Source organism: Sminthopsis crassicaudata, chromosome 4 (genome assembly GCF_048593235.1).
Source record: "Sminthopsis crassicaudata isolate SCR6 chromosome 4, ASM4859323v1, whole genome shotgun sequence".
NCBI classification, from domain to species: domain Eukaryota; kingdom Metazoa; phylum Chordata; class Mammalia; order Dasyuromorphia; family Dasyuridae; genus Sminthopsis; species Sminthopsis crassicaudata.
Genome location: NC_133620.1, coordinates 456,743,278 through 456,758,367, shown reverse-complemented (window position 1 = coordinate 456,758,367; position 15,090 = coordinate 456,743,278). Strand labels below are relative to the sequence as shown.

The 15,090-nt window shown below is 44.6% G+C and overlaps 1 protein-coding gene across 1 annotated transcript in view; it reads left to right on the top strand.

Moving 5' to 3' along the window:
- SLC47A1 (solute carrier family 47 member 1) overlaps positions 1-14,206 on the top strand; it is a 41,771-nt gene extending 27,565 nt beyond the window's left edge. Inside the window, exons 11-17 of the mRNA XM_074263919.1 lie at positions 1,253-1,361; positions 1,960-2,035; positions 2,717-2,786; positions 3,878-4,010; positions 10,105-10,199; positions 12,300-12,387; positions 13,338-14,206. Of these exons, the coding sequence (XP_074120020.1) occupies positions 1,253-1,361; positions 1,960-2,035; positions 2,717-2,786; positions 3,878-4,010; positions 10,105-10,199; positions 12,300-12,387; positions 13,338-13,570 (804 nt within the window). The 3' untranslated portion in view covers positions 13,571-14,206. The remainder of the gene's footprint in view (positions 1-1,252; positions 1,362-1,959; positions 2,036-2,716; positions 2,787-3,877; positions 4,011-10,104; positions 10,200-12,299; positions 12,388-13,337) is intronic.
- The last annotated feature ends 884 nt before the right edge of the window (positions 14,207-15,090 follow it).

The window sequence follows — 15,090 nt, the reverse complement described above, 5'->3', positions numbered from 1 at the left end:
ATTCTTAAAAATTTTGAGTTCCAAATCCTCTCCTTTCCTCCCTCCTTCTTGAGAAGGCAAGCAATATAGATTATACATGTGCAGTCAAACAAAACATTTCTGTATTAGCCATGTTGCAAAAAACAAAAAAACAACAACAAAAAAATGAGAATAAGAAGGAAATTTATAAAAAAGGTATGCTTCATCACTTCTTTGGTAGTAGATAGCATTTTTTCATCGTAAATTCTTTGAATTTTCTTGGATAATTGATTGCTCAGAAATAGCTAAGTCATTCACAGTTGATGTTTGTTACAGTGTTACTGTGTACAATACTCTCCTGGTTCTGCTCATTTTCTTTTGTATCAGTTCATATAAGTCTTCCCAGGATTTTCTGAAAGCGTCATGTTCATCATAATAAAATAATCTTGATGATAAGAAATTTATTAAATGTCTTGAAAATAAGAGTGTCGACATAAACACACAAATTCTGACTCAGGTTCAACACTTTTGTGAGCCAGTGCTGCTGGAGCTGGGAGAATCCATTTACTTAACAAAATTAGACTAAGAATATGAATGTGATTATAAGCCAAAGATCTGATGATCATCCATGGACATTGGCTGGTTCCAAAACATGTTTTCTAGATTTCCAAGATGTTAACTCCCAAAGTGACCTTGTTGTTCTCCTGCTTTGATGACTCGTATTGCTGCTAGAATTAAGTTTAAATTCCTCTTTCTGATTTATAAAATCCTTTGGATTCTGGGCTTAGCCTAAGGAAGCCAGATTATGTGGAAGGGTCCAGGGTCACACAGGTGGAAGCTTTAGAGCTAAAAGGGACCTTGGAAGCCATCAAGTCCAACTTCCTCATTTATAGATGGGAAACCTGAGGTCTGTTCACTGAAAATGTTCATCGACTTGCTCAGGGCCTCAAAGGCAGAATGTGTTGGAGGCTCAAACTCAGGTTTTCCTGTCTATGAATTTCCAGGGTCACACCAGAGGGAAGGGAACATTGGGGATGAAATGATAAACTCATTGCTTCCTATTTCTACCACCCCTCCATCAATGATTATTTCCCATTTTTGTCATCTTGATGATCAGACTGTACATCCCAGCAACCCAGCTTGAGGCTGACATTTAAAGTTTATCCTTTCAGATTTGGGAAATTCAGGGTTCTGACTTTTAAGTCACCAACTGGAACCCTGCTGGAAGTCAGAGGCTGTGTCCCTGGTCTCTTTTATTAATTTTTTTGGTGGGTGGGGGATTTCTATGTTTCAGATCCCCACGGGATTCAGTGTGGCCGCCAGTGTTCATGTTGGAAACTCTCTGGGGGCTGGGGACATTGAACAGGCCAAGATATCCTCCGCTGTTTCTCTACTGACTACAGGTACTGGGTGCTGCATTCTGTGGAATAACCCATCTCTCTCCTATCCTTGTCCCTTCTGGATTTTGGTTGGTTTACTGGAGAGAAATGCATTGATGAATGCTTGCAGAAGTAGGTCCCAGGCCAATTGTCTGTCATTGTCTGGGTCCTGATCGGCCCAGAGAATATATTAGTAGCAATTGTTTCTGTTTTGGCCAGAAATGTTATTTTCCCTTCCCAAATTGTTTTTTTTTTTTTAATTGAGTAAAAGGGACCATTTTTGCTTCGTTCCTTACCTAGCCTTAATCATCAGGCATTTCCTTGATCAAACTGAGACCTTAAAGACCTTAGTTTAAAATTTAAATTAAATTAAATTTTAAAAAAAGTCCCATTGCATCCAGGGCCATCTCCAGTCTTTCTGTTCTGTATCTTGCCACTGGATCCAGATGGCTCCAGAGAGGAAGGTGAGACTGGTGATTCTGCACAGCCCTCCTCTCCCCCAAACCCAATTCAAGTCACGGCATCAACCATCATCCTGGTCCTTTTTGATAAAAAGCTCCAACAACAACAACAGCTGTTTTTAGATATCAGGTGGATTATTTTGCCTCCTTTCCCCCCATAGAAATGTTTGCCATCACTTTGTGCATTGTACTTGCAAGCTGCAAAGACGTTGTTGGATACATTTTCACCAGAGACAGGTGAGTACCTTGACTCCCAATGACAGGGTTGTTGACCAGAGTCCAGGTTGAGATTTCAGAGGAAAAGGGAAGACGATTTGCCAGATCAAGGGGGGGGAGTTTGAGAATGGGGGGAGACATGTAGCAGGGAAGCAGTGATTGAATATTGGGGGCTCAAAGGCAAGCTCTGTCATACTGCCTCTCACTAGTGGTCTAATGACCCCCCAGAAAAATTCCTTAAGGTATTTGTACTCTGGAGTACCAAAGAGGTGTAACATATACACAAGTAAATAAATTTTCTTTCTTATAAGAGGAGGCTCACTGAGTGAGAGTATTTTTATTTTTCTCTCTTTGCGACCCCATTTGTGGTCTTGGGAAAGATACTGGAGGGGTTGGCCATTTCCTTCTCCAGCTCATTTGACAGATGGGGAAACTGAGGCAAACACAATTAAATGACTGGCCCAGAGTCACATAGCTAATAAATGTCTGAGGCTAGATTTGAACTTGGAAAGTTGAGCCTCCCTGACTCCAGGTCTGGTGCTCTGTCTCCTGAGCCACCTAGCCATCCCAAAGGAGGGAGCGTAGAAGGACTTCTTGCAGGATGTTTAAAAAAGGGCATGAATAGAACCTTTACAGGATATGCTCTTCTCTACTCTGAGAGCCCACTGGACCTTTGCCCTTTACTTTTTTTTTTCCTAACAGAGAAATTATCACCCTGGTCTCCAAGGTCATTCCCATCTATGCCTCTTCCCATCTCTTTGATGGCTTTGCTGTGAGTATGCCATAGAGTGCTCCTGGGCTTTTTTTTCTGGTGGATTTTTTTTTTTTATTCTGATTGCACCCAAGAGAGAAGGGTAGGAAAGACCCTCCATGCAGAAAATTTTCCTTCTGGTTAGGTCAACAGCTGTTCTGAATACCTTGACGTTAGTGTGAGGTTAGGAGTTTCAACTTGGCCACAGTTAGGAACATAGAATTACGGATCTGGGCCTGGAAGGGACCTCAGAGGCCTTCTTGTCCAAGCTAAGTGTTTTGCCCAATGGGATATAGATCACAGCTCAGCTCTGGAGCTAGAAGGAACCCCAGAAATGATCCGTGCAGCCCCCTCATCTTGCAGTTAGGAAAACAGGACTGCATAGTTAAGGGACTTGCTTAAGGTCACATGGATAGTAAGCATCAGAAGGCTGATGTAGGCAGATTTTAATGGCTTTTTATCCACTGTGACACTGTGCTTTTCACATACATTTATAGAAAATAATATTAATCAATCTTTTTACTTTTATTTGTTTTATCTTTTTATTCATTCATTATTTCTCTATTTCATTTATTTGTTAATTCGTTATTCATTTTATTTGTTTGCTTATTTATTTATTCATTATTACAGCATCTTGACTACCCCTCAGTAAAATGCATCCTTCTTAGCTGCTTGCTTGCTTCCCCTAATGTTCTCCTTGCTCTGGATCTGTATGATTTCCAAAGTCTTTGCCAGTGCTAACAAACTATAACTCTTTCTGTGATTTTCCCACTGGGGAAATTCTGCCAATGTATATCAGTGCATTGTGTTGTGTAATTTATTGCAGCAGAGAGTTGCCTGAGGAGTCACTGATTTATTTGCCCAGGATCACACAGCCAGTCCTCCAATCCTGCCTCTGATACTCCTTGTTTGTGTGATCTCAGGGAAGCTATTTTAAATAAATAGACCCCTCAGGGCCCTGGACAGCCCTTTGGGACTAGAAGTTGGGATCTCCCTTAGTGGAGGGAGAGCCCCGCCCGCAGCGATGAAATCTTAGCTCTAGTCCCTATTCCAGCCCAAATTACAAATAGTAATCGCTAAAATAACTAATGAAATAACATTCTGCCTGACAGTGTACGTGTGGCGGGATTCTAAGAGGATCGGGCAATCAGAAGGTTGGGGCCATCTTGAATGCCATTGGCTATTATGTCATTGGTCTTCCCATTGGGATCTCGCTGATGTTTGCAGCCAACCTTGGGGTGATAGGTGAGTGACAACTTTCTGTGCCTCGGGACTGTCCTGATCTGTGAGTTCTAGAACATCGATCGCCAGGGGTAACAGTCAGGGGAAAAAGGGAATTAGCCACACAAGTTTGGGGAGAGAGCCAGCATTTTATGCAGCACATTAAGATTTGCAGGGCAGCCTCATTCTGTCCTCACGGCAACCTGGGAGGCAGGTGTTGCTATTATCCATATTTTTTCCCAGCTCATCTCCCTCATTGTTAGGAGCAGGACTCCTATAGGAGCAGGGTTCCTACTTCCAAGCCCTCTGCTCTCTTTCTCATTCCCACGTACCTCCTTCCACATGTGGTCTGTGGTAGAAACAATTTCCTCCAGTTTTTGAATCTCGGGACCAGGAAGTTCAGAAACTGTATTTGAACACATGCATTTCTGAAGGTGTGAACTGTCGGCTCTCGCCAGGAATCCTGGGATCCATCCTTATATCTCCTTTACCTGGAGAATTGTGCTGTTGTCTCCATTGTCATAGCGATAATGTCTTTCCTTGTCCTCTGCTGGACTTAGGAAGACAAAGACCAAAAAAACCCCAAACATTTCCTGTCCTCAAGCTAATTACAGTCTTCTTGGGGAAAAGGGATAGGGAAAGGGAGGAACAAAGTGTTCACAGACAAATAAATACAAAACACAAAGAAAATACAAGGAATTCTCAATATTGGGACCATTTCTTCTGGGCCTTCAGCTACTTCTAGGGGGAATTGGTTTGCTTTTCCTTTTTATTTATGCCTTTTTTATATCATGTTCACTTTTACTTCTGAATGAATTTCATCTTCCTCCCTTATGGTAAACCTTACTCTAACAAAGCTTTTTTTTTTTTTTTTTTTTTTTTTTTTTTTTTTTTTTTAAGTGAACATCCCCACAATCAGAGGTATCCAAAAGTGGAATAAGCCTCCTTGGGCAATAGCGAGTTCCCCCTTACTGCTTGAGAGGAGGCAATTTGGTAGAAAGAATACTGTGTTGGGGACTCCAGGTACCTAAAAACAAATCTGTGTCTGAGGCTCACTACCTAGCACCTGTAATAAATTACTGAACCTGGGCCTGAGGTCCTGGCTCTTTCATCCCCCAGCACTGGCTAATCATGAGAGAGAGCAAATCATGGCTTGTCAGTCATTCAGAAAACATTTATGAAAGGTCTGCTGTGATGCACTGTGCTGATCACTGAGGATGTAAAAAAGGACAAGATAGTCCCGAACCTTAAGGCTCTCGCAGCTTGAGCCTCTGATAACAAGGGCGAGGTCTGGGGAGACTTCTCGGCCGCTCCTGGGGTTGGGTGGGAGATTTGAGCTCCCAGGGTCCGGGCCAGCCAGAGCTAATAAAAAATATTGAGGGAAGCGGTACCTGGACAACTCCTTTTCCTAAGACAATAGTCCTGGGGAACACAGACATGTCCTGGAAAAGTCGGAATGTGTGTGATGGGGAGGATAAGGAGGGCACGCATCCATCTCCGAGCATAACTTGTGCTTATTCATTAGTCCTCCCTTACAGCCCAGAACCAGAAAAAGAACATTTGATATCTAGAGTCAACTAAAGTCCGCCATGTCCCAGCCTCTCCCATAGACAATCTCAGATTCAATAATATTTTCACGAAAGGCTATGAGTTATTCAAATAGTAAAGCAGCCAATCTAAAGGATGGTAGGATCAGGAAATGTTGGGACAGGGCAGGGCAGGATTCTGGAACTGTAGATGGAAGGGACCTTAGCCAACCTCCCACATTTTACAGATGAGGGACGCCTGGGAAAGTGAGTGTCTGGAGGTGGGCTCCCGCCTCGGGTTTTCCCGATTTCCCTGAGGTTCTGAGAAGTGGGAAGCTATGGAATGGCCCACCCCGGGAGATGGCCCCTCATCACTGGGCATCTTCGAGAAAAAGGCTGGATGCCCGCTTGCCAGAGAGTCTCCTTGGACTAGGTCTTAAACTTTTCCCACTTGTGACCCATTTTCCCCCAGGAAATTTTACATGACCTGGGTATATAAATATATAAAATGGACGTACAAATCAAACATCTGCTGGTAGTAAATCATAATTTTGAAACCTCCCTAATTCAGTTACAAGACTCTCTATGGGGTCACAAACCACAGTTTAAGGAACTGGAAACTAGATCTCCGAGGTCCCTTCTTTGTATGGTCAGCCTGAAAGAGTGGCTGAAAATGCCGGACTATGCAGGGACCCTTTCATTTGGTGAGCCGTGAGAATCCCCTCTAGTGTTTATTAACCTAGGGTGTGACGTAGGGCAATTGCTGGGCAATGGGGTGAAGGGTAGATTGGAGAAAAAGGTCTCAGATTAGGAAACCTTCATAAGTCTAGGAGCTTAAAGGGATTGTAAAAGTTACTTAGTTGAGTCCTCCAAGTCCCAGAGAGGTTATTTGTCCATGAAAGACAAACAGAGCCAGAATTCAAATTAGGGGTCAGTGACTCTAAATTCTACACTTTCTATTGCACCACACTGCCCGGGAGACCAGTTAGGAGGCAGTGATTGGCTGAGTCCTCTGAGGGACTGTGAACGTTGAATACCGGAGGTGCAGTGGTTAGAACGCTGGGCCTGGAATCAGAAAGGACTGAGGGTTGTTGTGATGATCAAACGGGATGATAATTGTAGAACATCTAGCACAGTGCCGGGCACCTAGAAAGCATTATAAAAATCCCAGATATTGTTAATATTTCATATAATAAAATATCATATCTGGACAGCTAGAAAATACTATATAAATTCTGTATTTCTATATCATGCATATGTGTATATAGAATTAATATTTGATTGTGTATTATTGATATGTATAATATCGTGTGATTAATCTTTTATCATATGACTGATATATAATCATGTGATATATTCTGTATATCACGTGATTATCTAAATATTAACAATATCTGGGATTTATATAGGACTTTCTATGTGCCAGGCACTTTGCTAGATGTTCCCCAGATATTTCTCATTTGATCTTCACAACAACCTTGAGAGATAAGTGTTTTTATTTTATTATTTTATTCATATGTGCATGTATATAAACATGTGTACACACATGTGCATATGTATCTCCATGTATTTGTATGTGTGCATGTATGTACAAGTGTGTGTGCAATTAACTAGTGTTGGTGTTTTATATAGTTATGTTTATATATACATGTTTGTATGTTATATGTACATAAATATATGTATATATTACATATATTCAAATATATATACACATATATACATACACACACATATATATATATATATAAAATGTGTGTGTGTGTGTGTGTGTGTGTAGTCACTTGTTCTCATAACTCGAGGAGGCAGACCCCATGACTTTCTCCATTTACAAATGAGGAAGAGTGACTGAGATTCAGTGACTTAACCACTTACTAAGTCTCAGGATTCCACACCCAGCCTTTCACGCCTGGAGTCTGCCCACTCCCCGGAGCAGGACGGAACCTTTGAGGTCCTCCCTCTATCCCTCTCATTTGCAGAGCAGGCGAGCCCAGCTCTGGGTCCCACAGCCCCTGGCGAGGTCCCAGCTGGGACTTGTGCTCCTAGAGGCTCCTTAAACCCAGAAATCAATCAGCTGGTGTTTACTGGCTGCCCGCCAGGGCCAGACCCTGCTCCGAGGGGCTCCGCGCTTGGGGACCGACTCGAGAAGCTCCAGGCCGCGGTGGGATGCTGTTGCGGAATGAGTCCCACCGCCCTCTTCCTGGTCTCCCAATAGGGTCTGCCCTTGTTACATGTTGGGCCCCCCTTGCTTTCTCCCTGCCCCCACCGCATCCCCATCCACACTTTTAGGATAATGGGGCAATCTCAGTTCTCCTTGTCGGAACAGTTTATCCCCGGGAACATTGTTCCCTCTGGCTGGCACCGCCTTGGTTCTTCTCTTGGTAGTCTTTGGCAGACACTGTGGCCAGCAGGGCCAAACTTTCTCCGTGTTTGCTGAAATTGGAGCCCCCTGGCCCGAGGCCCGACTTCTGGGAAGCCGGAGCCATGACCCACCCTAACTGAGCACTCCTTGGGATGCCTTCTCGTTTATGTTTCTTAGCCTCTGCTTTGGGTTATGCTGGGTGATGAGAGTGATAGGGAGCATTTTCAAAGCACTTTACAGAGATTATCTTGTGCTAGAGATAGCACTTATAAAGCATTTCCCACATATCTCTTTTGGTCCTCACAACAACCAGCCTTGTTAGGTAGGTGCTGTAATTGTCCCCATTTTACAGATGAAGAAAATGGAGGCAGACAGAGGTTACAGTGACTTGCCCAGAGTCACACAGCTAGGAGGTATCTAAGGGTAGATTTTCTTGACTCTGGACTCAGCATTTTATCTACTGAGTCAATTTTCTGCCTTATTGGAACACGTCTTACTTTTCTTCCTACTACATTGTAGGGGAATGTAATGAATGAATGGGCATTTATTAAGTGCTTTCTGCAGGCTGGGGGCATAAATACAAAAGATGGAGGTTATCTTCCTTCCCTCTGCCACCAGCCTTGACAGGAGGGCAGAGACAGCTTGAGTGGGAGGACAGCGTTCCCCCTCCCAACGATGACCAGCCCTGCTTCTTGCTCGGCCTTCACAGCCAGCTTCCTGGAAGGTGATTTCCTATAGAGAAAGGGCTGGCCGGCCTGGCTAAGAAAGCAGGGCCAGGGGGGGTGGGGGGAAGAGGGACAGGAGGTAGCACAGCCCAGGCAAGCCACCATGACCATGGCCTTTAAATCCTGATGGAGAAAGTCTAGGACCCTGCACCCAAGAGCCTGGGGAATAGCCGGGCTTCCAGGCTGGGGTCCACAGCCACCTCCTGGGGATCTGCCCCGGACACAGGGCCGGCCACTGCCCCTGCAGGCCACCAAAGCTCCAGATAGGGCTCTTGCCGCCAAAGCCCTTGGCCCTCACAGATGGCTCAACATCAAACTAGCAAGAGTTAGTCAGCAGAAATGACATTTAAAAAGTGGCTCTGTGGCTGCCCCCTGAGAACCTGGGGGTTTTCTGATTTGCAATTGTCTCCCCAGCTCCTTAGGACAAGAATGACTTTCTTTGCTATCTACATCCTTTAGCACAGTACTTTGTACATAGAAAATACTTTGTGTTTTTCATTTGTTAATTCATTTTGAAAGGGGATAAAAGTGTATGTGGACAATAAGGAAAGGTCTGAAGAATCACAGAGATATGATGAACAAACGGTCAGTTGTCATGACCTTTCCACAAGCGGCAATAAGCAGATTTGCTTCTGGTGCTTTATGAGGACGTGGAAAGTGGGGAGGCTGAGGCGATGGCAAGGTGCCCTCGGAGATGGTAAGTGAAACAGGAAGCACGATCTGGTCTGGAGGGGGCTAGTGCAAGTTTGCACTCACTCCATCGCCAATCGAAGTGTTCTGGATCTCAGTGGATTAATTTACCAAAGGAACAATGAGGGTCGTTTCCCAAGAGTCCATTCCAGAAGTGGAAGCTTTTACCCAGCAGGGAAAATCGAGGCAGCCGTGCAGGGCAGACGACAGAATTGTTGGTTGGACTTGGAGACAGCTAGAGCTGCCTTAGACACCAGCTGAGGAATTACTTAACCTTTCCTGCCTCAGTTTCCTCATCTGTAACATTATGATAATTATAGCACCAATTTCCCAGGATTTTTATAGGCTCAATTGAAATACCATAGACAAAGCATTTTCAGACCCTCAAGCCTGGCATCAACGCTTGCTATATTGCCAGGGCAACGACTAAATAACCCGTAAGCTTCCCAGGGTGCAAGGATCAGCTCTTATTTTTCCTGGCACCCTTCTCAGCCTGGTGCCTGGGGCTTCACTGGCAGCTGACAAGGGTTAACTGAACTGTTGAATTGAACTCTCCCTCCATAGAATTATGGATTGGAGTTGAAAAGGATCTCAAAGATTACGTCGTCCAACATTTTCCTTTCCAGGTGAGGAGGTGACCACTGAGTTTTTGTGACACCCTGGGATCACACAGTGCATCCTAGGTAGCCAGATCTTCCCCCTTGCTCTCTCTCCAGTGCACTCACCCAGCAGCTCTTTAAGTGGACAGCCGCCCATCACCAGGATAAACTGACCAGACGGGACGCGGCTCTGCTCTTTACCAGTGTTTCTCTTTCTAGGTCTCTGGTCGGGAATCATCATCTGCTCCGTCTTGCAAGCTGTCTGTTTTCTGGGCTTCATCTTACGTCTGAACTGGGCAAAGGCCAGTGAAGAGGTAAACCTGCTAGTAACTCATTCCTGCAAACGCTTTCCCATGGAGAAGGTCAACAGAGCAGCGCTTTTCTAGCTCACCCCTCCTCGGGAAGACTTTTTTCTCCTTCTGAGACTGACTTGTCTCTTGTTTTCACTGGCAAGGAGGCTGGTGTAGACAGCCAGAAGGACAGGTTAGGGCCTGCCCTCCTTTGTTTATCCATCGAACAGAAAAAATATGGGGTGGGCTTCTTTCCCACCATGGGGATGGTCCGGAAAGGAGAATCTCAAGAATGAGGCGGACTAGAGTCTGACTTTGAGAGGAGACATGGGAACTCATCCGCCATTGTCTCCAATGGTCCAAAGCCTTCCTGATGTGATCCAATTCAGCCTATAATGGTACTTCTGCTCTCATCCTCCCTGTTAAAGATCAGGGTAGATGCTATGGTGACAGTCAGGGGAGGAGATGACTCTGTTGTGATTTTTTTTTCTTTACCTCTGATTTGCAATTGTCTCCCCAGCTCCTTAAGGACAAGAATGACTTACATTGCTATCTACACTCTCACTTTAGCACAGCACTTTGTACATAGAAAATACTTTGTTTCATTTGTTAATTCATTTTAAGAGGGGATAAAAATGTATGTGGGCAATAAGGAAACGTCTAAGAAACACAGAGAGATGGTGAAAGAGATGGGAAAGAGATCTTACTGAAGGGATTTTGGGGTCGTCTAACCCCTTCCAACATTCAACCCTTTCATTTTACAGATGAATAAATTTAGAGAGGAAAGAGGATAGAGCCTAGATTTAGGCCTAGAAAGGGACCCTAAAAGCTTTCTAGTTTCAATTTACAGCTAAAGATACCAAGGCCTAGAAAAAAAATCACACATCCTAGACTTAGATCAGGGAACCTAGATGTTCAATCCAGCCTCAGACTTTTAGCAGTAGCTCTGTGAGCCTGGGCAACTCACTTAAGCCAGATTGCCTCACCAAAAACCAAAAACCAAAAAACATATAGATTTGGATTTAGAAAGGGACGCATAGATCAGTTGCTCTCGAAAGTTTGAGTTCTCTATACTTTTATACTATTAAGGATCTTTCCAAAGAGTTTTTGTTTAGGTGGGTCATATTTATATGCAATTACCATCTTAGAAATAAAAACTAATTTTGAATTTGTAGACCCTCTGAAAAAGTTTCAGAGAACCCCAGGATTCTCTAGACCACACTTTGAGAATCACTGATCCAGAGGCTAGCCAATCACCTGAAGCCAAAGAAAGCAAAAAGCTAGATTCTAGATTTAAAAGTAGAAGGTACTGAGAGATCTCTTAAACCAATGGCATCGAAATCAAACAGAAATGGTACAGGGCAGGGGTGGGTAGGCACTAGACCTTACATAAATATCCCCGAAGGCTGCATATTGACTTAGAAAACCACATTATCTGTGTCCTATCCCATTTGTATTTATTGTGTTTGAATATTTCCCAATTCCATTTTAATCTGGTTCTGGCCTGTATTTGCTACTTCCAAAGCTGAAGGATGGATTGCAAAGGGAAGAAACTTAAGATTCAAGGAAGAGATTGTTGAAACGATTGAGGCAGGAGGTGAGGAGGTCCTGAACTAGGAAGAGGGTTATGTGAGTGGAGAGAAAGGGAAAAATGCTCTAGAGCTGTGGAGGCAGAAATGACAAGATCTGGTAACCGACTGACTACAAGGGACTGAGAAAGGGAGAAGTCAAGGATAACTCGGAGGCTGCGGATCCTGGAAAGCTGGAAGGATAAGGGTGTCCTTGATGGAACCAGAGAACACTTCCTGATTCTTTTCCCCCACTTCTGTTTCAAACTCTGTGAAAGAGCGAAGATTTTAGGAACATAGACTTGGATCCTGAAGGGGTCTTGGAGAATTTAGGCCTGGAAGGTCCGGTGACCTGCCAGGTCCTTTGATAGGAGGCCCATTTCTGCATTACTGTTTCAGGCCTGTCCAGCTGTGGGCCTCCATGGGGAAATTACTGACAATGTGGAAGCAAAGGGCTACCAGAGCTGGCTTTGCACAAGCAAGTGTCCCGAGAAAACCATCCAGGGAAATTATTGCTGAGAAGGGTCAGGGATTGGTTTTGATTTTCCCTTTTCAGGCTCGAGTGCGTGCCAAGCTGAAGGGTCAAGTGACCAAGGCTCTGAACCACCAGGATCGGGTCATCTATCAGGGCCCCATTCCATCAGGTATGACTCATTGTCCCTTCCTGCTGATCTGGCCGGTCTGGAGCCTCTCATTTGTGGACCTCATCATTCTGCAGCAGGGAATTTCCCATTAAAAGGGGCTGTCTTAGTCATGGCATGGGGTGGGCTTGAAATTAGAGTCCCCTCCTGCCTCTGCCCCTTCCAACCTACTTGGTACCTCACAGCCCTAAAGCTTCTCAAGCTTGGAATTCTGGCCATGTTCCTGCCCCCCCCCCCCCAAGGAGCTTATGTTCTATGAAGGGGAGGGATAGGACAATGTAAACATACACACACACACATATATATGTACAAATATAAGGTGCAAGCCTTCTCTTCCCCATGGGAACACCTGCCTTTCCTGGGCACCAAGAGTGGAAAGGTAAGGTCTCCATTTAAACCATCAGGTGGTACCCCAAACTTAGGATGCTCCCCTTTAGTCCCTCCTGTTGTTCTGTCATTTTCAGTCTGTTTAACTTTCTGTGATTCCATCTGGAGTTTTCTTGGCAGAGATAGTGGGTGATTGGCCATTTCCTTCTTCAGCTCCTTTTACAGAGGAGGAAACTGAGGTAAACAGGGTTAATGACCTGCCCAGGATCACACAACCAGTAAGTGACTGAGGCTGTATTTGAACTTAGGAAGATGAATCTTCCAGACTTCAGACCTGGCACTCTATCTACTGCACAACGTGCACTACCTACCCCTTACCATGTATATATTTTGTGGATTTGGCCCCCACTTATTAGTTGTGTGAACCTATGCTGATCCATCCCTTAATTTTTTCCTCATCTGTAAAATGGGGAGAATAATATCACAAATAACAGGGCAAATCACCGAGTCTCAGTTTCTTCCTCTGTCAAATGAGAAACTTGGACCAGGTGTCCTCAACCCTTTTGGAAGTTTGGGAGGGGGTTAGTGCACCCTAGTCAGATGGACTACAACCCTTTTTCTTGTAGTGGACTCGGAACATCAGGTCGGTGTTTTACTGGGAGATGCAGGCGATGCTGTCAACAAGGAGGAGAGCCAGACAGAAAAGCCAGTGGAGCCGGAGGAGCCCCTTTCTGGACCCCCAACAAAAAACAAGGCCTTATCTTTGAAAGACTTGGTCCTCCGGAGGGGGCTGGCACTCCTGGCAGCCGTTTTAATCTTGGTAGCGGGCATTTTGGTGAGGGTCTATACAGGAACATAGCCCCATGCCGAGGGCCTGACGGTACGTGACGCCCGTTTTACATTTGAGCCAATGAAGGAATCCACACTAAATCTCCTTCCGCCTTCCCCCAAAGGTGGAAGTAATCAGCCATCACCTAAAAGGGCAGACTTCATGGTCCAGGGAAAGAACATTGGTCCTGGCGTTGAGACAAATCTCTGGCTTTGCCATTCACTACTACGACCCATGAGCCACAGAACACATTGGGTTACCTTTCTCAGGAGACCTCTCTGGGTCTCAGTTTCCTCATCTGTAAAATGAAGAAGGTCCCTTCCAGTTCTAAAACTGAGGCTGCCATCCCTCTGGATGTCCTGATCGAGAATCAACAGGGCAAGTGCCTGTTGCCTGCCTGAAGAAAAGGAGCGGAGCTGGAGAGGATGCCTCGTCCCATTCCTTCCTCTGAAAGGCTCTCCCGCTAACTCATCCATCAATGACTTGGAGAAGAACTTCTGTTACTGTTTATATATTATATTCTGCAAATACGATAGCTCGCTGGTTTTGTTTTTTGTTTTTTCCAGAAAGTATAAACTCACGCATTTAGAAGGGCTTGTGGAAATTTAAAAAATCAGTTTTCAAAACCCTTCTTTGTCAATAAATCTTTCTTCTCCTTTCACATTATCACTGAGTTGGTTTGTCCACAATGATTAAGTAGACTGGAGGAGGTAAAATGGGAAAAATAAAACAAAAAACCCAAAGGCCATGGGTGCAAGAAGGGTGTCCTGAAGGGAGTGAGGGCCAGGCCTGGAACAAGGGGGGAAACAACATTGCAGGGACTGGGTCCAAAAAATGTCCCTTTTACAATTAAACTGGGGCAGAGCTCCAAGCCAATAACCATTTAGTAAAGGGTCCTGACCCTGTCTAATGAGTGGGACCTCAGATCTTCCTCACTTTCTGAGAGGCCCTCTGTCTCCAGAGCCTTGGGTGTATAGCACATGACAAGATGGTACAGAGTAAAATACAAGATTCCATCAGTCAGCAGACCCACACTTTGACTTCCCAGGAGATCCTACAGAACAGCCCAGGGTCAATGAGCTCTTAGGCGGTGGCAAGCTCCAAATGGACAGGGCTGGTGGTCATAGGATGTTGATGGATGACACTAGGGACACCCATTGGTCAAGAGTTCAAGTCCAGCTCCTTGTTTTGGGCAAGAGAGTAGATGATGCAGAACAGAGGGATAGAAATAGGACTTTGCATGTCATTAGAACATCTCTACCATGCTTAGTCATTGACTGCAGATCATCACGTAGGGGATCCTCTAGGTAGGGCTTCTTAAACTTTTTCCACTCACAACCTCTTTTAGTCCAAGAAATTTTTACATGACCTTGGGTCGTATATAAAATGGGCTCACAAGTCAAACATTTACTGATAGTAATTCATAATTTGGGACCCCCACATTCTTACTTATGAGACCCCATATAGAATCACAACCCATAGTTTAAGAAGCTTTGCTGGTTAACTTCCTGTGGTTAAACAAGTGAACTCAAAACAAAGCTATGGAGCCT